Raw genomic sequence first — 22,448 nt, forward strand, 5'->3', positions numbered from 1 at the left:
CATAGGAAGTAGAAAGAAGCGATATATAACCCATACCACAGGGGCAGCCCTGCTGCGGTTCCTTCTAGGCTTTGTTCTGTTTCTTAATATAGTTGAGATAACAATTTATTACAGGTTTTTTTTTCCTGCCTTGAACACTGTAACACTGCATCAGACATTTTCTACGTGACCTGAAAGGTTTTTCTTAATTAACATTGTATGGTTATGTCTCAGTCTACATAGCTAATTCCCTGTTGGTCACTTAACTTACAACGAGCACCTTTTTACACAAATCTTGGCTTCATTTTTCACTATTTCCTGAGAATAAATTTCTGGGAGTGGAATTACAGGGTCAGAGAATTTGAACATTTCGGAGGTCTTTGGTAGATGGTGTCAGCTTCTTTCCAGAAGGGTTGTTCCAATTTATCTTTGGGCCAGAAGACTCTTTTGTACCTATGCTGCATTAAATGTTAACATTTGCAAGTAAAATGTTTATTGTCTAGGGGTAGTTGACATTGCCATTTTAATATTTTAATTCTGTTAAATCAAACAGCTTCCCATGGGGATTAACTGGTCTTGTGGCATGCTTTTCTCGTCACTGCATACACTGTATATATGTTTAATAAATATTACAAATTATATCCCTTTGTCTGTTCCTGGGGGCTTATATTTTCTCCTGACTTTTTCTTTTCTTTTTTAAACAGGGAAACCCAGCTTGATGTAGTTCAAGCCTCATGCTTTTCCTTTCTGGTTTCTTCCATTGTTTTAAAGCTTGGAATTCCCTTTCTCATCTAGAAGTCAGATAAATAGTATTTGCTTATGTATTATTTTGGTGTTTGGTTTGTTTTCTTGATTTCCATATTCAACTCTTTACCATCTGAATGTATTTGGTGTTTCTGAAGAATGACAAGTCTAAGCTGGTCACGCTGTCCCGGATCCTCCCCTCCTGGGCTGGGGCAGGTGGAGGGGGGCCCAAGCTGGGCGGGGACGTCACAGCCTCAGAATTTTGAGTCCAGCGGCGCTCGGTGCTTACAAAGCTCTTCCCCCATGCGGGCTCACAAGATGTGTCGTGGGTTCCGTTTCCATCCTTCTTGCTGTGGGTCGGCAAGGTTCCTCCCAGGTGAAGGTGGGACACAGGTGAGTCGCCCCGGCATCCACAGCTGTCCCCACCAGCATGTCAGCAGTAGCCCCGCTCCTCCCTGTGGGCCCAGCGTGAGGAAGATTCAAGTCCAGTCTTGATGGTGCCACTTGCTTGAACAATCACTGCGTGGTCTGCCTCAGTTTCCCCGTTTCTATATAAGCAAGCATGGTGGGAATTCAACGGCTTCTTTGGCTCTCTTGTGAGGTGCAAATGAGGCAAACTGCTTGAGAATGTTTGGGATCTAAACGGTAAATAATGAAATGTGATGTCATTTTAAAACATTATAACATTAAATTCCATCTTAGGAGCTAAAGATTGTGAGAGGCACCATCGTTTTATTATCTCTTAGGAAGAAATGGTGACAGGATGTCCTGTCGCCCTTCCATCACTCAGCCCCATCTCAGAGCTGTCAAGACAGGAAGAGCCACGCGTCTTTGAACTGAAGACGTGGGGTCTGGACTCGCCTCTGCTGAGGAGTGAGCCGTGGCAGGGGCAGTGTCTAGCCACAGGCGAGCGTTCCGAGTGGCGTGTAAGGACCACAGAGGACAGCACCGATGCCCCCATACTTTATTATCTGATAATAGAGAATCTCACCTCGCATCGGTCCCCGGAGGCTTGTTCTCCTTTCTATGATCTCACTGTGAGAACCTGTCCCCAAGATTTCCCCGTCTCATTTCATCGGTCCCCGGAGGCTCGTTCTCCTTTCTATGATCTCACTGTGACACCTGTCCTCCACACTTCCCTGTCTCATTTCCATCATGCTGACCAAGAACCTGAATTCAGCCCAGGTGCCCTCCGCTTTTCTCTGAATTGTCAGACACAGGCCCCAGAAGCCGTCAGAAGCTGCCTTCCGTGGGAGCCGGCCACGGGAGGTGGGGCCTCCTAGTGACCTCCTGGGACAGGCCCGTCCTCCTGCGCCTTGCAGAGACATGGAGCCAGGAAGGCCCGTTGCAGCCTGGCGGGCTTGGCTTTTTGATCTGAGGTCTGTCTCTGCCATTTACTGCTTGAGGGATCCGAGACAAGGTGCCATCTTTCTGATCCTCAGTTTTTTTCTCCTATAAAATCAGGGTGCAAAGATTTCTCAGGGGGCTTTGTCAGGAGAATCAAATGAGCTGATGTGCATAGAGCCCGCCTTGTCTCCTGGGTATAGGGTAGACACTCCACCCCTCTCCTTGTCTCTCCCAGGGCAGCAGGGTGATGTCACAGGGCAGGAGACCTAAGTGTTGCCCTTGGGTAGTGTATCCCCATGGCTGAACCTGCACAGAGTTTTGAATGCATATTGGAACATGCCTGGTCTGTTTGCTTCTTCTCCTGCTGTCCACCTTCCCCTTCAGCAGGTGGGTCTTGCAGCCTGTAGACTACTGGTGACCCTGCCACAGAGCCCCAGGGGAGAGGGGTCCCTACCTTGTCTGAATCATTGAATCGTACTCTTTACATATAACCTAGCATCTCAAAATATGCTGCCTACCCTGTGGTCTCCTCCAGATGTGGTTTCTAGCACACACCGTGTGGCCCCCTGACCTCCTGACCCAGCCCTGCCGTCTTCCCTGTCAGGATGCATCCATCCCTAAAGAGGGAGGGGTTTCTTCAATCAAACTCAAGGCCCACCCACCCCCTGAGCAGTGTTTGGCTTTGATGCCGTTTTTTAGACTGTTTAAACTCCACCTGTTGGAAGCCTCACAGGGCTTGGCGGAGCTGAGTGCAAGGGGGTTCTTGGTGGTGCCAATTCAGAGGAAACTGAAGTGTCGTCCATCTGGTCCAAGGTCGTGCTGCAAGAGCCTGCTTCACGAGCCCCCAGGTGGAGCCCGCCGCCCACCTGGTCTGCCAGCCCAGCCCCACAACTCCTGCCTGCCTCCTCTCCAGTGGGCTGCCCTTCTTCTGCTCTGGGAAGGCAGGGGGCTGTTCTAAGTTACGGGACTGTTTCCTTGAGACGTAAGAGGGATCCTCCCCTTCTGCCTGACGCCCCACTTCCTTGGGGATAGAGCTTCATGGGTGGGGGCAGGTGGCAGTGCCAGTCGCTGCGTGAATGGTCTGAATGGCTGTCGGGAGGCCAGGATGCGTGTGGTGAGCAGCCACGTGCCTGTCTGGCTGCTCGGGGGCTCCACTGTGGAACCGTGTGGCGGAGGTCCGTGCAGCATGGCCTGCACGCAAGCGGCCAATGCGGCACGAGAACTTAACGGGGAGCCGAGTCTGATTCTGATTTGCACTGCGATCAGGCGGGTGCCACCCAGCGCTGTGGCCCAGAGGTGTGGGCTGTCAGGTGCTGAGTCCGGGGAGTGGGCCCCCAGCCTCCTCACCTGCTTCCGCCGGAGAGAGTGCTGTTGGCGACCCTAGCTGGGCAGCCGGCCGAGACTGTTCCAGCAACCAGCAGAGAAGGACTTTCTGCAGGCTGAGGGGTCCGTGTGAATTACTTGTTTGCAGGAGGGCCATAGCTCTTAACTTAACTCCTCCTGGTTCCAGGGTCCTCCCTGGCCGGGGCATCAGGGGCCCAGTACAACAGACCCCTGTGTCCAGCAACAGCCGTGGGCATTTGCCAGACTTCCTGGAAGTGTCCGGCTCTAGGCTGCAACCCACTGAAAAGAGGGGATAAAAAATAGAAAACAGGATCTGGCTCAGCATGGATGTTGTTTGTGGCTCAGCTTTTACTTTCTCTAAAGAAAGTTGAAGCCCATTCTCCTTTGATGTCTGTTGACTTCACGTTGGAAAAGATTTCCTTCAAGTGTTTGTACATCATTCTCTAGCTTTTCAGTTTTGATTTCTGTTACAGGTCTTTAGGACTCGTTCTGATCTCTCACCCGTCCCTTTTGTCTTTTTCTCCTTGGATTTTGTTCAGGGAACCCTTAGAAAAAAAGTACAGCGCTTGTCTCTGCATGTTTTAGAAAAAAAGTACGGTGCTTGTCTCTGCATGTTTTGTAGGTGTCGCCCCTGTCTCGTGGTCTCGGGACCAGGCACCTGATGGGGATGAAGGGAGAGTGGCCAGCACCTGCTCTCGAGGGCTTTATAGTCTGATGAGACCAACTAGAAGCTCCCAGCTTTTCCTCCTGCTACTGACCACTGACCCTGCTTCGGTTCCCTGAGTCTCCCTTTCCTCGCCGGGTGAAATAGGTAGATTTACCCTCATCTCTGAGTTTTTATATTTAAATGAGGACACTGAGGTGAGAACACCAAGCCTCACTGATAAAAGGGAAGAATGATGGTTTCAGTGCGTCCTCTTTGGTGGGAGGTGCCTCTTCCATGTCCTGCATCCATGGTGGGAGGCTTTTGTTGCAAATGTGTTTTGACTTCTCTCCCCTCCTAGGCATCCGCTTGTTTACAAATTCTGCTCTCAGCCCCCTTACCCTCTGCCTCAGGGAGAGAGAGGCTTTGTGCGCCCCAGTGGTGAATGAGCTGTTGAAATCATTTAGCATAACGCAAAATAAGGTAACTCCCTGAGGTGTGCACCTTTATACAACCCACTCGTACAGTACAGTGTTCAAATTCATGCAGAGGATCTCCTTTCTGGTTACCAAATAATGGTGTTGCACGAAGAACAAATGAGACCTCTGCCTCGCTGGGTCTTTCACGGTTCTGGAGGAGCTAATTTAATGCCTATTTCTCTGGGTTTATGTTACCATGGAAAAATTTCAGCATTCTTTGCAAGTGTGTATATTTTGGAGCAGATCACAAACGAAATAGGAATGTATAGCTGTGTAGATAAAGATTCTTAAAAACAGTGTGGGTGATCTGTTTTTTCACAATGGATGAGGTCACCCTACAGAATAGTAGAAGCTGATTTATTTTGGAAAAGTTGGTGACAGTGTATCCTGGAGTCTCAATATTCCAACTGAAAGAAGAGACTTTACCCATCATTAAGGCAGCCACAGGCTCAGGGTCCAGACCTTGGCTGTACCACTTTGCTTTTTAAAAAAATTCTTTTTAAAATTGTGCTAAGATATGTTATAAGATAACATAAAATTTACCATTTTCACCATTTTTTCAAGGGTACCATTGCATGGCATTAAGAATATTCACATTGCCGGGCAACCATCACCACCATTCATCTCCAGAACACATGCATCTTCCCAAAGTGTAGCTCTGTCCCCATTAAACCCTGACCCCCGCTCCCCTCCCCCAGCCCCAGGCAACCAGCATTCTGCTGTCTGCCCCTGGGGGTCTGGCCCCTCTAGCACCTCATGTAACTGCGACACTACAGTATCTGCCCTTCCGTGTTGGGCTTACTTCATTCAGCATCATGTCCTCCAGGTCCATCCATGTTGTCGCATGTGTCGGAATTTCTTTCCCTTTTAAGGCTGAGTGATATTCCACTGTCAGGACAGACCGCGTCTCACCTGTCCGTCAATGCATTCACAGACACTTGGGTTGCTTCCACCTGTAGGCTGTTGTGCATAACACCGCTGTAAGCATGGATGTGTGATGTGAGTGTGTCTGTTCAAGTCCCTGCTTTGAATTCTTCTGCACTTGTACTGAGAAGGGCCGTTCTACTTTTAATTCCTTGAGGAGCCACTGAGCTGCTGTTTCCCCGCCGGGGCCGCACCATTCCATGTTACCCCCATCAGTGCCCAAGGGTTCTGATTTCTTCACTTCCTTGTCATACTTGCTGTTTCCTGTTTTCCAGCGTGTGTGTGTTTTTTCTGATAGGCTTACTGTAATTTTTGACCTTGGGCTATTGAGAGAATTAAATGACCTGATAACGTGTGTAAAGGGCTCGGAGCCTAGTAAACGCTCCATAGGCCTTGCTAAGCAAGTGGGGCCCCATTCACGTTCGTGGACATGGGAGCTACTGTGAGGGCCCTTCTTCTTGGCCGCTGCTCAGGTGGGGCCGCCGCTGCAGGGTGGGATGGGGTAGATCTTTTCCTTTCATTTCCCAGTGTGGTAACAGGATCTCTCTCCTTGGTTTTTGCTGAATGATTTCAAAGCATCTGTAAAGGTTTTCTCTTTTCCGTGAGTTGATTATTTGGTACTTGGAAGAACATTACACTTGGTGTTTGTGTCAGTCTGTCTGTCTAGGAAAGCCATTCGCTGCTTAACAAGAGGCTGGGCTGTTTGAGGGTCAGGAACCCTTGGAGGCCCGGGAGGTTGGGGAAGAAGAAGAGGTAGAGGAGGCAGAGGCCAGTGTGCGTGAGGGGGCTGCAGACGGCGGCCGGTTGCTGTGGCCGGAGAGCTGTCCTGGGCCGTCTGCCAGGAAGGGCGAGAACCCCCTGCACGGCTATCGCTCAGGGTCCTGGGGAGCTCCAGGTGGCTCTTGAAGCAGTGCTGCGCCTCCCCCAGGCGGGCTGTGTGGTCAGGGACCCCCAGAGGTCAGGAGCCTAGGCCTGCATTTGCACACCAGCCTTGCCTGCTTTACTCTGCGGCAGGTGACTGGCCTCTTTGTGCCCATCTCCTGCCATGTAGAATGGGGGTGGAGTAGGACCTGCCTCGTGGGTGTGCAGGATTACCGAGTTGACATAGTTAAAGCACCACTTCTGTGGGTACTGCATCTGGGACAGGAAGGCCAGGCTTCTGGTGAGCTTGGGGCTCTGGCAGGGCCAGACTCCCTTAAGGTACATTCACTTCTTGGCCAAATGCTCTGTGGGTGCTTCCTGGTTAGCTGCTTCCCCTCCCCTGCCTTACCTGGGAGCCTGGGTAGGCTGGTGGTCATGGGCTTTTCTGAATACTCACTTATAAATTAAACTTTTCATGTTCATTTTAAAACCAAAGCGGGGGTCAGCCTGTGTGCACACCAGAAGGTGCTGAGTCCCCGGCGGAGTCTGGTGCCAGCCACTCTGCAAGCAGGCCAGCCCTTGGTCCAGGCTTCTTGGAGAGCCACCCATGTGTGAGCACCGGGCACAAAGAGTGGAGCCTGCCCCAGGTGGCCCCGGGTGTTCCTGGAACCCGAGTCCGGAGGCAGAAGGCCCTCTAGTCATTTCCCAGCCATGGCTCTAGGAACAGGGCACTGGGGCGCCTGGCCCCGTCACCAGTAAGCACCACGGTCTGGACGGGGACCCTGCTCCCTCTGGCTTTTGGTTCCTGCCTCCGAAAGCCCAGGGGAAGAGGCCCCTCCACAGGCTCTGTGGCTCAGTGGTTGCTTTCTGGGGGACAGGGGTCCTCTGCGCATCTGTTGCTGCAGCAGCAGGAAGGAGCACAGAACGCCGGCCGATGAGCGGAATGGGGGCACAGCTGTGTGAGGGTATGTGCAGATGGGGGTACATGTGCACCCCGCAGCAGCCCCACCCTCCCGGCGCCCCTGATGTCCTGGGAGGCACCTGCTGCCGGGTCTGTGCATGCTGCGTGAAGATGTGACCTGTGCAGCCAGGACCGAGGGGAGAGGGTGGTCTCGCGGCCACTGTTGGCTTTAGGCACCTCATTGTTTCCACACGGGAAAGTGCCGTCCCACATCCTCACTGAAGCGGCGGCTTTCCCTGGCCTCTGCTGCTGCGCTGGTAATTCAGAGGGTGTTGCGCCTGTTGTTATGGGACACCACATGGGTGACGTTCTTAAGGTGGCCAGACTTTCTTGCTGCGACAGCTGCTCATCAACGTGTCTTTCAGGCGGTGTTTGCCTGTCACCGCCGTGTTAAGCGGTAAAGGGCTTGTTTGGTCTGCCCTTCCTTTCTGTTCCTGTCCTTTGGGCATCGAGCACATACCAGTTTTGTTTCTCATGGCTTTTATTGCTAACCTTTAAATCTTAATCAGTTTAAAAGTAGCAGCCTTTCCAACAGAGGTGGTGCTTTTTAAAACACTCAGAATCCTGCCTCCGAAATCTGCCAAAATACACTCTATGTAACAAAAGCACCCCCCCACCCCCCGGGGGTGTTCACAGCCTGCGTGTGTGTGTGTGGCGAGGAGGTGCTGAAAGCAGATCTGGGTCAGTGCGCCGACCTACATGGTGATGTGGAGCAGGTCAGAGGGGTAAACGTTTCCTGGGCTGCTTTGGGGCCACATTTCAAGGGGCAACCCTGTTACTGCACGGCTCCCTGTTCCCTGGATGTGCTTTGGGAGTGACAGCATGGCCGTTCTCGTGATGCTTACTTCAAAGCAGGCGTCCCTGACCTGTGCCGGTGTCCTCACGGGGGCAGGAAGAGCAGCAGGGTTAATTAGGGGCCAGCAGGCTTGGAGGGAGCCCCTTTACGAGGTGTAAGGAAGCCGTGAGGGGGGCGGTGGGGGCGGTGAGTGCTCCTGAGACAGCGACTCTGAGGTCACCTTCGACTCTGAGGTCACCTTCGGCACCCTCAGGCCCTCAGGGAAGGTCTCTGGGAAGTCAGGCCCCTGTGGCTTGGTGATCCTCAAGCCCAGGGAGAGAAGGGACTGAGCGTCCCAGGGGCTCCCTGGCGCCCCGCGGGAGCCAGCGTGTCTGCTCAGCCTTGGTTCCCCTCCTTACCCTCCTCCTGTCTCAGACCCGGGATTGTCCTCGGATCAGTGGTTCTCAGAGCACTGCCCCCCCAAACCTTGTTGCTTGAAAACAGGCCAACTCCAGCCCAGAGCCTCTGGGCCTGAAACCCTGGGGGTGGTGCCTCCCCTGGGCCCCCAAACGTGGGAGCATCTGGGTCGTCCCTGGTCCCCACCAGGCGGGTTGTCCTGGAAATTAGACCTTTCCTTCTCGTGTCCTCTGCTTCTCTACGTGTCTGGTATTCGAAGCCAGTGCCCGGTCTCTGTCATTTTTTGTTTTTAAGACATTTTGGTGGGTGAGTAGAGCAGCCAAGCCTGTGGCTCTCAGCCTGTCAGTATCACATGGGGGTCCTGAGACCCGGCTGCTGATTGCCGAGGCCGGGGTCTTGGGCATTTACCTGGTCTAAAAGAGGACAGGCCTGGCTCGCTGTGGGTGTGGGAAGCCCCCCGCCCTGGCCCAGGGCCTGTGTGGGGCTTCTCATTCGGGGAGGTGGTTGCTGCCTCTGAGCGGCGAGGACAGTAGGAAGGGGGGTGGTTCTTGCAGGTCCAGAGCACCCCCTGCCTTCTTGGCAGCAGTGGTTCTGTCTGGACTTGGAAGGATCACGCTTAAAGCAACCGGGGCACAGAGAGAATGGGAGTCAGCACCGCTCTCTGCCGGGCCCCTTGCCTAGCTTCTCTGGGAAGCGCTTGTGTTCAGAAACGGTGTGCATTTCACCGTTGTGGGGAGAAAGGGAGCGGCTGCTCCGTGTCCAGTGGCCTCAGGCGCTCGGGTCCTGCTGCGGCTGTGATCTCTAGCAAGGGGCCTTCTTCCCCTCAGCTCCTCGTTGCTCTGCCAGTGCTTAAGGTTTTGGCTTGGCTAAAGATAAGCACTTCCTGCCTTCCTCCTCCTGAGCCGGGAAATAAGGACAGTCGTCGTGTCTGTGCCCTGTGGGGTTGGATGTGAGACGTGGATTAACTAAAGGTAGGCTGGCTGTCATTTCCCTCCTGTTACCACACCTCAGCAGGGAGCCTGCAGGGGCAGTGCCGGAGGGGCCCAGGCATATGTGTACGCACACCCACCGTCTGTATGTTAACAAATCATAGTTGAGTCTTTCCTCATTCTGAGAATGATTTTTCTTATTTGAGTGTTGGTTGGAGCACAGCAGATGCGGCTGTAGCCGGTGGCCGGGGAGCTCCCTGGTGCGCCTCCGGGGGCCCAGCCAGCATTGATGGCCATGCACCACACCAGATAGGAATCCCTGGGTGTGACCCGAGGGTGTGCTGGCAGGGCACTGATGTTTTTAGGTTTTAGGAGAAGGAAAGGCATCTAGACATGATGGCACCTGTGTGATCAGGGCTGACGTGGAGGCGAGGTCTGTGCTGGGGAAGGAAGGGAGGAAGGCCTGGAGCGTGCTGCCTCACATGCACTCAGAAACGTGACCAGCAGGACGGCAGAGGCGACCCTGGCGTCAGGCCCTGTGTGCGATGGCCCTGTGCACTGTCCCCCAGCAGAGCAGCAGGGGCAGGAGCAGATGTCAGGAAGCCGCCCTGGAGGCAGGCGGGCCGCTGAGAGGCTAGACTGTGAGACTCTGCAGAGGGGCCGGAGCCGTGGAAATAGGAGGCTGGTCAGAAGGTGTGGACAACTGTGGGGTCCTGGGGACAGGGGTGGGTGGTGGAGATGATCAGCGTTGGTACCCACAGGGTATGTGATTCGATGCCACCCTCGGTGTGGACGAACTGCCTTTATAGTCCTTCCGGATGTCGTCAGTGGGCTGATAAATGTGGCAATTAATGAACAGCCCCAAACCTTTTCCTCCATTTCCTAGTTTAGATGGACCACAAGTTACAACAATAACATTTTTATTGAAAACATTTATGATGGTGAAAACTTCGCATAGAAACCTGCCTGCTCCCAGATGAAGCTGTGGTTTGCCTGTGTGCTCGTGTCCACATTGGCTGACCCGACTCCAGCCGGAGATCAGTTCCTAGAGCCCATCATGTGGAGAGTGCTGGGTGCGAGGTCCGCCACGCCTCCCACCTGGAACAAAGAGCCGGACCCCGGGGGGGGCCTGATGTGCGGGCCCTGCTCGGCCCCTGCGTCTCCTTCCCGGCCTGTGGCACCCCTTCCTCCCACACTCCCTGCTCTCCCTGCTTTTGGAATTGCAGGCCACTCCTCATTCTTGTTTTCAGTGGAGCATCTGCTGGCAGTGGCCCCACCCCACTTCTGTGGATCACCGGTGCCCGAGGCCACTGTGGATGGAGGCTGCTTGGTGAGTGCCCCGCACCTTGCCCCCGTCCTCCGTTCCACGATGAGCCTCTGCCTCATGGGTGGCGGCCTCGGCTTCGCCTGGCGCTGTGGTTCCCGGTGTGGAGGATGTGCTGTGTTAGCCAGGGGCTTGGGCTGAGCTGTATGTCGAGGCAGCGTGCTCCTGGAGGCCTTGGGTGACACGCCTGTCCCGGGCCTTCATGGCAGACCTGCCCGGTGCAGAGTCCCTGTTTGTGTCTGTTTGTGTTACCGCTTGCTGCCCACTGGGATGGTTGTTGATAGCAGTGAATGCAGGCATGACCCCCCTCATGTACCTTTGTCTGTGCCCTGCTCAACACACAGACCCGTCCTCCCCGTTTTCAGGCCTCAGGTCTCAAAAGACAGACACTGACCCGGCTGAGAGGTGAGCGGTGGCCTGTGGGTGAAGCCGCTCAGCAGGAGGGACAAACAGGAAGCCCCATGAGTGCTGGGTACCCCCTGATGAGAGGCCATGTGCCAAGGAGTCAGTTTTCTCCCAGACTCCGGGATGTCAGGAAATGTGACACGCACCAGGGGCCGTCTCTAGACCTGGACTGTTTCAGGACAATCTGTTTGTGCACCCCTCTCCCGAATCTGCGGGTCAGGGGCAGTGTGTACCCAGGTCTCACGCAACCAGAAAACCCCCATCAGGCACCGGGCCATCCACCCCCTTGCTGCAGAGGCGGCCAGGCGTGTTTCCAGTGCCTCCCAAGGAAGGCGTGCCTTGGTCCCTCAAGCCCATTCGAGGGAGCTTCAGGCCTTCAAAGGGCTGTCCTTGTCTGGCTGTGGGTTTTGGACCCTGAGGTCATTTTATGGCCTAGTTCTCATCTCTCCTGGGAGGGTGACAGTGAAGGCTCTAGGAGCGCCGGCCAGGGCTGTGGCCTGACGGCAGCCTATGGAATGCGTAGGCTGCCCACTGTATGTGTGGGTTCGGCGGTGTGAGCACGCGCTGCCACAGTGATTCCCGGGCTGGAGTTTCAGGGAGGGAGGTTTCTGAGCCGACCTCCTGTCTTCTCCTCTGCTGTGATTCTGTGGCAGGCCGGGCTCCTTGGTGCCCTGGAGGACACAGATGAGGACCCCCTTGTTTAGAGGACTGCAGGAACCCCCCAACAGCTGTGTGTGCGCACGTGTCTGTATGCGTGTCCTGCTGCAGTGTGCCGCCCATCCAGACCGATGATGTAGTGGGTGGGCTTTCATTTGGTTTATCATTTTACATCTCAGCCATGCAAATATGAAGAGATGTATTAAATGATTCTGTGCCCAGACGTGAAATGGTGGCCAAGCACCCCACACTCTGAGAAGAGCATGGCATAGTGGCACCCCCACGAGGCCGCCTTCCAGCCTCCCGCCTCACTAGGATGTCACCTCCAGAGCCCGGCTGCCTCTGGGCAAGTCGCCGCACTGCTGGCTGTCAGAGCAACTGATCCTGAGGTATAGGGTGCCTCTGCGGACTTCCCACTCTTGGCTGCACCCTTAGACATGCTTCGCATCATGCTGGCACCCTACCTGATCATGCCATCATGGAGAGTGACCACCCCGAGGGTGAGGGCGGCTGCGCCGGCTCCGCGAGCCGCTGGGCCAGACACCTGGCAGGCTGCTCCCCAATCCCCGGCTTTGGTGCCCAGGCCGCCTGGCTGCCCACCTCTGTGCACTTCTCTTTCTTTGCACGGAGTGCCCACTTCTGTGCCCCTCACCAAGCAGGGCTTCACAGGCTTGAAATGAAAGACAGTGTTTTGTACGTTTCCCAAGGTGGCATATTTGCTCCCAGAAATTGATGTTTGGATAAAACAAACAAAAATCCTTTTTAAACATTTGACCTGTTTCTGAAAGCTCCTTGAAGAAGCTATACCAGAGCAGCTTCCAGCTGCCTCCTTCTTAGGCTTTGTTTTTGTGAGCCACCCTTCTAGAGAAGTGACCGTCTCCACGGGAGTCAGGGTTGTTGAACTGGGGAGGGGTGCGTGTCTTACTCTGGAAGGGGACTGTCATCTCTTCTGCCACATAAACCTTCCTTACAGGGATCTCTTTCCCCTTTTACAGTAATGTCAGGGTTCTCTGGGATTTTGTTTTGTCTTGTTTGCAGACTTGAAGCTCCATTTGCAGTTCTGCACAGGCACCTCCATGGCCTCTCGCCACATGTGGCTGTGCCCTGGAGGGTAGGTGGGCTGGAACGTAGGCCTCTCACCCTTTCAGCCTGGTGGGAGGCACAGAGCAGCCCACTTCCCGCAGGGATCTCACCTTCTGAACAGGGGCTTTGCTGCCCGTCTGCCTGTCCAGTGCTCTCCGTGGAAGCCTGCTGTCTTCCGAGCAGAAGGAATCCACCTTTGCCTTCCCTTCCCTGAGGAGCCTGTCCTGTGGTTTTGGAGCAGCTCACGGAACCCCTGTCAGGGCCACCGCGGCCGCTCCAAGGCCTAGGGCGCATGCTGTGCCAGCGCGGTGCGTCTGCGCCTTTGTGTGACATCCATTAAGCTCTTCATATTTACACTACCCGAGTTGCTTCCAGGAACAGAATATTCTTTCTCTTGGGTAAATATGTTGAGGACTTTGTAGATTGGATTTTGTAGCTCTGCCAGCATACGCACAAAGCAGTTGGTGACCCCCGTGGCCTTCTCCGTCTTCTCTCCCTGCCCCTCCTGTCCCTGTCCTTGAGGGGCCTCCTGGATGCCTCCCTGGACAGGGGGCACCGGGCAGGGGGCCCGGCGGGGCTCCACCCCTGCTATTCCCATTCAAGTGCAGTGCTGCGCATTTTGGTCCGGATGAAGGTGACGGGCGGGGTGCAGGTCTGACTGTCCACGTGTGTGCTAGAGGAGGCCCAGGATGGTGGCGCAGCCAGAAATGCCGATTGCCTTCAGAGTGCAGGATGCCACAAGGCAAGCATGGCCCGCACGTCCTTAATAAAGGGCTAAGGCCCTGCCCAGGTGACCCCGGGAGGGGCATTTTCCCGACTGGCCCTTCTCCTAGCACTCAGGCCTAAGGAAGGACAGAGCCCAGCACCTGCTCTTCATCCATGTCCTCAGCTATAGTTTAACAAAAAGAAGGCCCTAGAGAACTGGAGGAACAAAACAGCAGCAGACTCACAGCCTCCAAGAAGGACTAGCAGTTACCAAAGGGGAGGGGTGAGGGAGGGCAGGTGGGGAGGGAGGGAGAAGGGGAGTGTGGGCATCATGATTGGTGCACATGGTTTGCAGGGGTCCCGGGGAAGACGGTGTAGCTCAGAGAAGGCAAGTAGAGACTCTGGCATCTTCCTACACTGGTGGGCAGTGACTGCAATGGGGCATGGTGGGGACTCGATAATAAGGGTGAATGTAGTAACCACAGTGTTATTCGTATGAAACCTTCACAAGAGTGTTTATCAATGATACCTTAATAAAAAAAAATCTATTAAAAGGGTAAACCTCATGTTAAGTGTTTCTGCCACAATAAAATTAAAACTTTTTAAATTGTTAGCATTATTAAACAAACAAACAAACAAGAAGGTCCTGGAGGGCTCAGACCCATGGTTCTTTGGCTCAGCCCGAGCTCACAGCCCACACGTGCACCTGACACCAGGCTGCAGCCTTGAACGTGCCTCCTGAAGACTCGAGCAAGGCTCCTAAACTCTAAGCAGCAGCCCACTAAGTAGATCATGAAGCTAGTTAGGAGGATGGCATCAGTGTGTAACGGAAAGGGAAAGCACCAGCACCTATCACCGACAGTGGAAGTGAGAGGTATCTCATGAAACTCTCTGCATATTTTAATGTGGATGTGTGTGTGTGTATATTTTGTATGTATATATTTTGTTCAAGTCTTTTAGTATTTGAATCATGTGCTGGGTCTCTACATCAGATTTCTTCCTTGCTGTGGGTTACGGCAAAGATGTTTGGAAGCTGCTGAGCTAAGCATGGCCGAGGGGCGGGAGGGAGTGGCTGTCAGGTGGCTGCTCTGGTTGTCTCGCACACTTGCACACTCATGTTCTGTGTGAGTGTGACGGGGCGGAGCCAGGCCGCCTGCAGCCTCGTTCCTGCCCCCAGGGGACAACTTGCCCACATCCCCTGCTTTCTTCCCTTGATGACTTGACTAAAACGCATTCAGTCCTTCTAAATACATGTGAACAAGGTAAAATTCAATGAGATAATGAGGACAAATACTCCCAGTTCCTTACCTGGGCCTCAGTAGCTGCCCACTGATGGCCAGTTCTATTTTTCTTACATATGAGAGTATTTCCAAAGTCAGATTTGATAAACACTCTGAAACAGTCATTCAGGAGGGCTCAGCCTTTGACATTTTAAACATTTTTTTTCTTTGTCTTTCTTTTACATCACAGTAAGCACATTGTAGTGTGTTAGGGAAACAGGAAAAAAAGTACCTATTATACTTTCTCCATAGAAACAAGCATCACATGACCTCGCTGTTAATTTACCCAGTCCTTTTGAAAATTAATTCACAGAACATCCAGTGTTATCTGAGGACACCCTCTAAATCACAGCGACCCCCAGGCCCCAAGGTGCCCTCTGGCTGCCCCTCTGCGGTCTTCTTACAGTTCTGGCCCAGAGATCTCAGCTGTGAAAAGTTTCTTTGGCAGACACGGGGCACCCACCGGTCCCCCTGTGACCCCACCCCCTCCCATGAGGTGGTTCGCAGCCACTGTCCACACCCCCGGACCCCCTGGCACTCCAGCTGTGGGCAGGGGGCCTCTGGGATCCCACCAGTGGCCCTTGTCACCCAACCCTCCTTCCTTCCCCAGAGACTGGTGGAATTGATATGTTTTTAAAAGGCATTGGCACAGGCCCTCTGCCCAACTTGTATTCAAATTTATTGTTTGGGCCTGTCTGCCTGGGCGTCTGTCTTTATAAAGGCTTAGAAATGGTTTCTCTTTTCACCCATTATTTGCAGAGAATAATAAGCCTTGTCAGGTTAGCGTCCTGGAGGCTTGAAGCTTTTTGAAAAGAGCTTGCGTAATCAGTGTCTGTTGAGCTGTTCTGCCAAGAACTTATCCCCGTTGTGCAGCGGGAATGTATATTCTGTATATTTGAGCCCCGTCGGAAATCAGGCTGCCACGAGCCCTGTGCTTGGAGTCAGGCCGTGGGCCCGCAGTCACGCGGTGGGGGCATCTTTCTCCACGCGGGATGGGTTCTTAGTGGGGAAGGACCCCTGGCTGTCTAGCTGGCCGACCTCTGCCCTCCCTCGCTTTCCCAAGTGCCCACGCCCTCCGCGTTCTCAGAAACAGCCTCCATTCAGATGCAAAAGGAACAGATAGCCACATGTCAGCGGGAAAACAGAGCTGAGCTTTTTAATTCAGAAGTTTAAGGTAAAGACATTTTAGGTTATTCAGGACTTTCAGAAACAGATCAGGAATTGGGGAGTTTGGGGGATAGGTCATTATGTCCACTTCCCCCAGATGTCAGGAAGGGAAGTACAGGTAAATGGGCCCACTGGTCGGGACAGGCACAGCAGGCCTCTCCCAGCATGGTCGGTGGGCAGAGCAGGCTTTGTGGGGCCTGAAGCTTTGTGTCATCTGAAGACTGATTATAAACCCAAAGCTGGGTTCCCAGGCGGGCAGCACAGATAAAGTAACTTGGAGAAGATTGGGAATCACCCAGACTGGAGGAGGGTGTTGAGAGAGATCGTTACACGTGGGGCAGGTCAGGGGGAGGCCCTGAGGCTGGCTGATGAGTGGACCACTGTCCTTACAGACTATTCTGGAGTTCTGTCCAGAGGATGAACATTGCTTTCAAAGGGCAGATCCGGGTGGCTGCCAAAGGGAGAGCAGAGGGCACTGTGGAGTCGGGTCAGGAAAGCCACGGGATCCGTGCTGTGAATCGGGCACACGGGCTCTGTGGAGACAGCCAGAGGGTGTGAGGGTGTGACAGGGCCTGAGGGACCTTATGGGGTGTGGCGACGAGGATGGCCGTGACGGTGGCTGGGAGCTTTCTGGGGCTCGTTGGTGGAAAGAGAGGATCGGGCCTCTGTTTCCATAGGGCACAGAGCCATGAGAGCGGGTCACCAATTTGGAGGGCCCAGCAGTACAGCAAGTGGGCCCAGCTTCTTGGGCAGTGGTGCCATGGGGCTGGGGTTCGGAGGGGCAGAGTCACGGAGCGCAGACAGACAGCTAGTCCTGCTCCTGGGCCCTGGGGGAGGAAGGCAGCCCTGTGGGGCGGGCGCACCAGGAGTCGCCTGCCCTTCTGGTTCGCTCTCTGGCCGCTCAGCCGGGCCGTGGCCTGCCGGGTTATTCTCGGGCCTGCTCCTGGCCGGTTTGCCCCGCCATTCTCGGAGGGCTCCTTGTCCCAGGTAGGGCCTCAAATGCCCAGTTGCCTCAACAGGCTCTTCCTGTGTTTCTTTGGCCTTCTGTGTTTGTTTCTTTTTTTTTTTTTTTTTTTTTTAATAAATAATTATTTTTTATTGAAGGGTAGTTGACACACAGTATTACATTACATGAGTTTCAAGTGTACAACACAGTGGTAGAACATTTATATACATAATTCTAGGTTCCAGCTATCACCCTACCAGGCTGTTACAATATCTTGACTATATTCCTTATGCTATACATTACCTCCCGGTTACTAATTTATTTTACCATTGGAAGTCTGTCCTTTTTTTTTTTTTTTTGTGAGGGCATCTCTCATATTTATTGATCAAATGGTTGTTAACGACAATAAAATTCTGTATAGGGGAGTCAATGCTCAATGCACAATCATTAATCCACCCCAAGCCTAATTTTTGTCAGTCTCCAATCTTCTGAGGCATAACAAACAAGTTTTTACATGTAGAACAAATTCTTACATAATGAATAAGTTACATAGTGAACAGTACAAGGGCAGTCATCACAGAAACTTTCGGTTTTGCTCATGCATTATGAACTATAAACAGTTCAGATATGAATACTCATTTGGTTTTTATACTTGATTTATATGTGGATACCACATTTCTCTCTTTATTATTATTATTTTTAATAAAATGCTGAAGTGGTAGGTAGATACAAGATAAAGGTAGAAAACATAGTTTAGTGTTGTAAGAGAGCACATGTAGATGATCAGGTGTGTGCCTGTAGACTATGTGTTAATCCAAGCTAGACCAGGGCAATAAAACATCCACGTATGCAGAAGATTTCTCTCAGAACGGGGGGGTGAGGTTCTAAGCCTCACCTCTGTTGATCCCCAATTTCTCACCTGATGGCCCCCCTGCGACTGTGCCTGTCTTAGGTTGTTCCTCCCTTGAGGAATCTTACCCGTCTCTGGCTAACCAGTCATCTTCCGGGGCCATACAGGGAAATGTGAAGTTGGTAAGTGAGAGAGAAGCCTTATTGTTTGAAAAAGTTAGCTTTTTACTTCTTTGCATATTTATGCCCTGTGGCTTCTATGCCCAGCATTTGTCTTGAGGTATCTTTACCACTTGGAAGAATTATGATACTCGGTAAATTTGATATGAGGCACGAATTCTATTTAAGGGTTGTAATTAGGAAGGAAGAAGAAAAGCTATAGAGGTAGCAGACGGCAGAAAACATGGGAAGATTGATTATTTCTTTGACCTGTCTTCTTATAGAGTAACTTCAGCATGTATAGGTTTTAAGCTACTACTTAAATTGCGCACACACATTAACATAATAGGAGTATAGTTACATAACCAAAGCATACCTGTAATTACCAGCCATCTGCAGTGAAACCAAGAAAACCAGTTAGGCACCTTAGGCATTTGTGAAAACTTATCTATGACATGGTGGATATTGTCCAACTGAACTTGAACAGTCTGAGAGAAATCAGACAAATTAAAACAACCCATTCCTGGGGACTGTTCACATGCCATATGTTCTTTTAACAGTAAATAGTTTGTAGTTGTAAGACTTTGGAGCACTACAATTTGCACTTCTCCAAATTCTTGGTTGAGTTCCAACAGTATAGATCCAGTCCAATTTTGTTGTTTTACTGTATGCACAGGCCAGCTTAGATATCTCCTTCCTCATTCCCATGGCAAGTCCAGGAACTGGTGGGATGAGTGCATCTACAGCTGTAGCAGTGCGTGGATCTTTGTTGGGGTTTTTTGATGATCATCTTCTGGCATGAGTTTTCCAGAGAGTGCAGATGTTGGAAGTTCTTTTTCATATTGTATCTTAGTTCATTTTCGGGGTAGCCCAATTAGGCTTTGATCCTCTGTATAAACACAAACAGACCCTTTGCCTACACTTTTATATGCCCTTTATACCCTTGTGTAGAACTCGTTGGAGGTTACCACACAGGAACTGCCCTTTTTTTTTTTTTTTTCTATCACTAATCTACACTTACATGACGAATATTATGTTTACTAGGCTCTCCCCTATACCAGGTCTCCCCTATAAACCCCTTTACAGTCACTGTCCATCAGCATAGCAAAATGTTGTAGAATCACTACTTGCCTTCTCTGTGTTGTACAGCCCTCCCTTTTCTCCTACCCCCCCCATGCATGTTAATCTTAATACCCCCCTACTTCTCCCCCCCTTATCCCTCCCTACCCACCCATCCTCCCCAGTCCCTTTACCTTTGGTACCTGTTAGTCCATTCTTGAGTTCTGTGATTCTGCTGCTGTTTTGTTCCTTCAGTTTTTCCTTTGTTCTTATATTCCACAGATAAGTGAAATCATTTGGTATTTCTCTTTCTCCGCTTGGCTTGTTTCACTGAGCATAATACCCTCCAGCTCCATCCATGTTGCTGCAAATGATTGGATTTGCCCTTTTCTTATGGCTGAGTAGTATTCCATTGTGTATATGTACCACATCTTCTTTATCCATTCATCTATCGATGGACATTTAGGTTGCTTCCAATTCTTGGCTATTGTAAATAGTGCTGCAATAAACATAGGGGTGCATCTGTCTTTCTCAAACTTGATTGCTGCGTTCTTAGGGTAAATTCCTAGGAGTGGAATTCCTGGGTCAAATGGTAAGTCTGTTTTGAGCATTTTGATGTACCTCCATACTGCTTTCCACAATGGTTGAACTAACTTACATTCCCACCAGCAGTGTAGGAGGGTTCCCCTTTCTCCACAGCCTCGCCAACATTTGTTGTTGTTTGTCTTTTGGATGGCAGCCATCCTTACTGGTGTGAGGTGATACCTCATTGTAGTTTTAATTTGCATTTCTCTGATAATTAGCGATGTGGAGCATCTTTTCATGTGTCTGTTGGCCATCTGTATTTCTTTTTTGGAGAACTGTCTGTTCAGTTCCTCTGCCCATTTTTTAATTGGGTTATTTGTTTTTTGTTTGTTGAGGCGTGAGAGCTCCTTATATATTCTGGACGTCAAGCCTTTATCGGATGTGTCATTTTCAAATATATTCTCCCATACTGTAGGGATCCTTCTTGTTCTGTTGATGGTGTCTTTTGCTGTACAGAAGCTTTTCAGCTTAATATAGTCCCACTTACTCATTTTTGCTGTAGTTTTCCTTGCCCGGGGAGATATGTTCAAGAAGAGGTCACTCATGTTTATGTCTAAGAGGTTTTTGCCTATGTTTTCTTCCAAGAGTTTAATGGTTTCATGGCTTACATTCAGGTCTTTGATCCATTTTGAGTTTACTTTTGTATATGGGGTTAGACAATGGTCCAGTTTCATTCTCCTACATGTAGCTGTCCAGTTTTGCCAGCACCACCTGTTGAAGAGACTGTCCTTTCGCCATTGTATGTCCATGGGTCCTTTATCAAATATTAATTGACCATATATGTCTGGGTTAATGTCTGGATTCTCTAGTCTGTTCCATTGGTCTGTGGCTCTGCTCTTGTGCCAGTACCAAATTGTCTTGATTACTATGGCTTTATAGTAGAGCTTGAAGTTGGGGAGCGAGATCCCCCCCCAATTTATTCTTCCTTCTCAGGATTGCTTTGGCTATTCGGGGTCTTTGGTGTTTCCATATGAATTTTTGAATTGTTTGTTCCAGTTCATTGAAGAATGTTGCTGGTAGTTTCATAGGGATTGCATCAAATCTGTATATTGCTTTGGGCAGGATGGCCATTTTGACGATATTAATTCTTCCTAGCCACGAGCATGGGATGAGTTTCCATCTGTTAGTGTCCCCTTTAATTTCTCTTAAGAGTGACTTGTAGTTTTCAGAGTATAAGTCTTTCACTTCTTTGGTTAGGTTTATTCCTAGGTATTTTATTTTTTTTGATGCAATTGTGAATGGAGTTGTTTTCCTGATTTCTCTTTCTGTTGGTTCATTTTTAGTATATAGGAAAGCCATAGATTTCTGTGTGTTGATTTTGTATCCTGCAACTTTGCTGTATTCCGATATCAGTTCTAGTAGTTTTGGGGTGGAGTCTTTAGGGTTTTATATGTACAGTATCATGTCATCTGCAAATAGTGACAGTTTAACTTCTTCTTTACCAATCTGGATTCCTTGTATTTCTTTATTTTGTCTGATTGCCGTGGCTAGGACCTCCAGTACTATGTTAAATAACAGTGGAGAGAGTGGGCATCCCTGTCTAGTTCCCAATCTCAGAGGAAATGCTTTCAGCTTCTCACTGTTCAATATAATGTTGGCTGTGGGTTTATCATATATGGCCTTTATTATGTTGAGGTACTTGCCCTCTATTCCCATTTTGCTGAGAGTTTTTAACATGAATGGATGTTGAACTTTGTCAAATGCTTTTTCAGCATCTATGGAGATGATCATGTGGTTTTTGTCTTTCTTTTTGTTAATGTGGTGGATGATGTTGATGGACTTTCGAATGTTGTACCATCCTTGCATCCCTGGAATGAATCCCACTTGGTCATGGTGTATGATCCTTTTGATGTATTTTTGAATTCAGTTTGCTAATATTTTGTTGAGTATTTTTGCATCTAAGTTCATCAGGGATATTGGTCTGTAGTTTTCTTTTTTGGTGGGGTCTTTGCCTGGTTTTGGTATTAGGGTGATGTTAGCTTCATAGAATGATTTTGGGAGTATCCCCTCCTCCTCTATTTTTTGGAAAACTCTAAGGAGAATGGGTATTATGTCTTCCCTGTATGTCTGATAAAATTCCGAGGTAAATCCATCTGGCCCGGGGGTTTTGTTCTTTGGTAGTTTTTTGATTACCGCTTCAATTTCGTTGCTGGTAATTGGTCTGTTTAGATTTTCTGTTTCTTCCTGGGTCAATCTTGGAAGGTTATATTTTTCTAGGAAGTTGTCCATTTCTCCTAGGTTTCCCAGCTTGTTAGCATATAGGTTTTCATAGTATTCTCCAATAATTCTTTGCATTTCCGTGGGGTCCGTCGTGATTTTTCCTTTCTCGTTTCTGATACTGTTGATTTGTGTTGACTCTCTTTTCTTCTTAATAAGTCTGGCTAGAGGCTTATCTATTTTGTTTATTTTCTCGAAGAACCAGCTCTTGGTTTCATTGATTTTTTCTATTTTATTCTTCTCAATTTTATTTATTTCTTCTCTGATCTTTATTATGTCCCTCCTTCTGCTGACCTTAGGCCTCATCTGTTCTTCTTTTTCCAATTTCGATAATTGTGACATTAGACCATTCATTTGGGATTGCTCTTCCTTTTTTAAATATGCTTGGATTGCTATATACTTTCCTCTTAAGACTGCTTTTGCTGTGTCACACAGAAGTTGGGGCTTAGTGTTGTTGTTGTCATTTGTTTCCATATATTGCTGGATCTCCATTTTGATTTGGTCATTGATCCATTGATTATTTAGGAGCGTGTTGTTAAGCCTCCATGTGTTTGTGAGCCTCTTTGCTTTCTTTGTACAGTTTATTTCTAGTTTTATGCCTTTGTGGTC

At 50.4% G+C, this 22,448-nt stretch overlaps 1 protein-coding gene across 2 annotated transcripts in view; it reads left to right on the forward strand.

Annotated features, from left to right (window-relative positions):
- The window catches only part of GALNT2 (polypeptide N-acetylgalactosaminyltransferase 2), a 198,959-nt gene that overhangs the window by 60,608 nt on the left and 115,903 nt on the right, over nt 1–22,448 (forward strand). Inside the window, exon 1 of one of the 2 annotated variants that reach the window (XM_036875702.2) lies at nt 1,461–1,649. The exons of the other annotated variant lie outside the window; for it this stretch is intronic. Within the exon in view, the coding sequence (XP_036731597.2) occupies nt 1,476–1,649 (174 nt within the window). The 5' untranslated portion in view covers nt 1,461–1,475. Of the gene's footprint in view, nt 1–1,460; nt 1,650–22,448 lie in introns of those variants that run through there. 2 annotated transcript variants of the gene reach the window in all.

The sequence above is a fragment of the Manis pentadactyla genome, chromosome 12 (assembly GCF_030020395.1).
Source record: "Manis pentadactyla isolate mManPen7 chromosome 12, mManPen7.hap1, whole genome shotgun sequence".
Classification (NCBI taxonomy): domain Eukaryota; kingdom Metazoa; phylum Chordata; class Mammalia; order Pholidota; family Manidae; genus Manis; species Manis pentadactyla.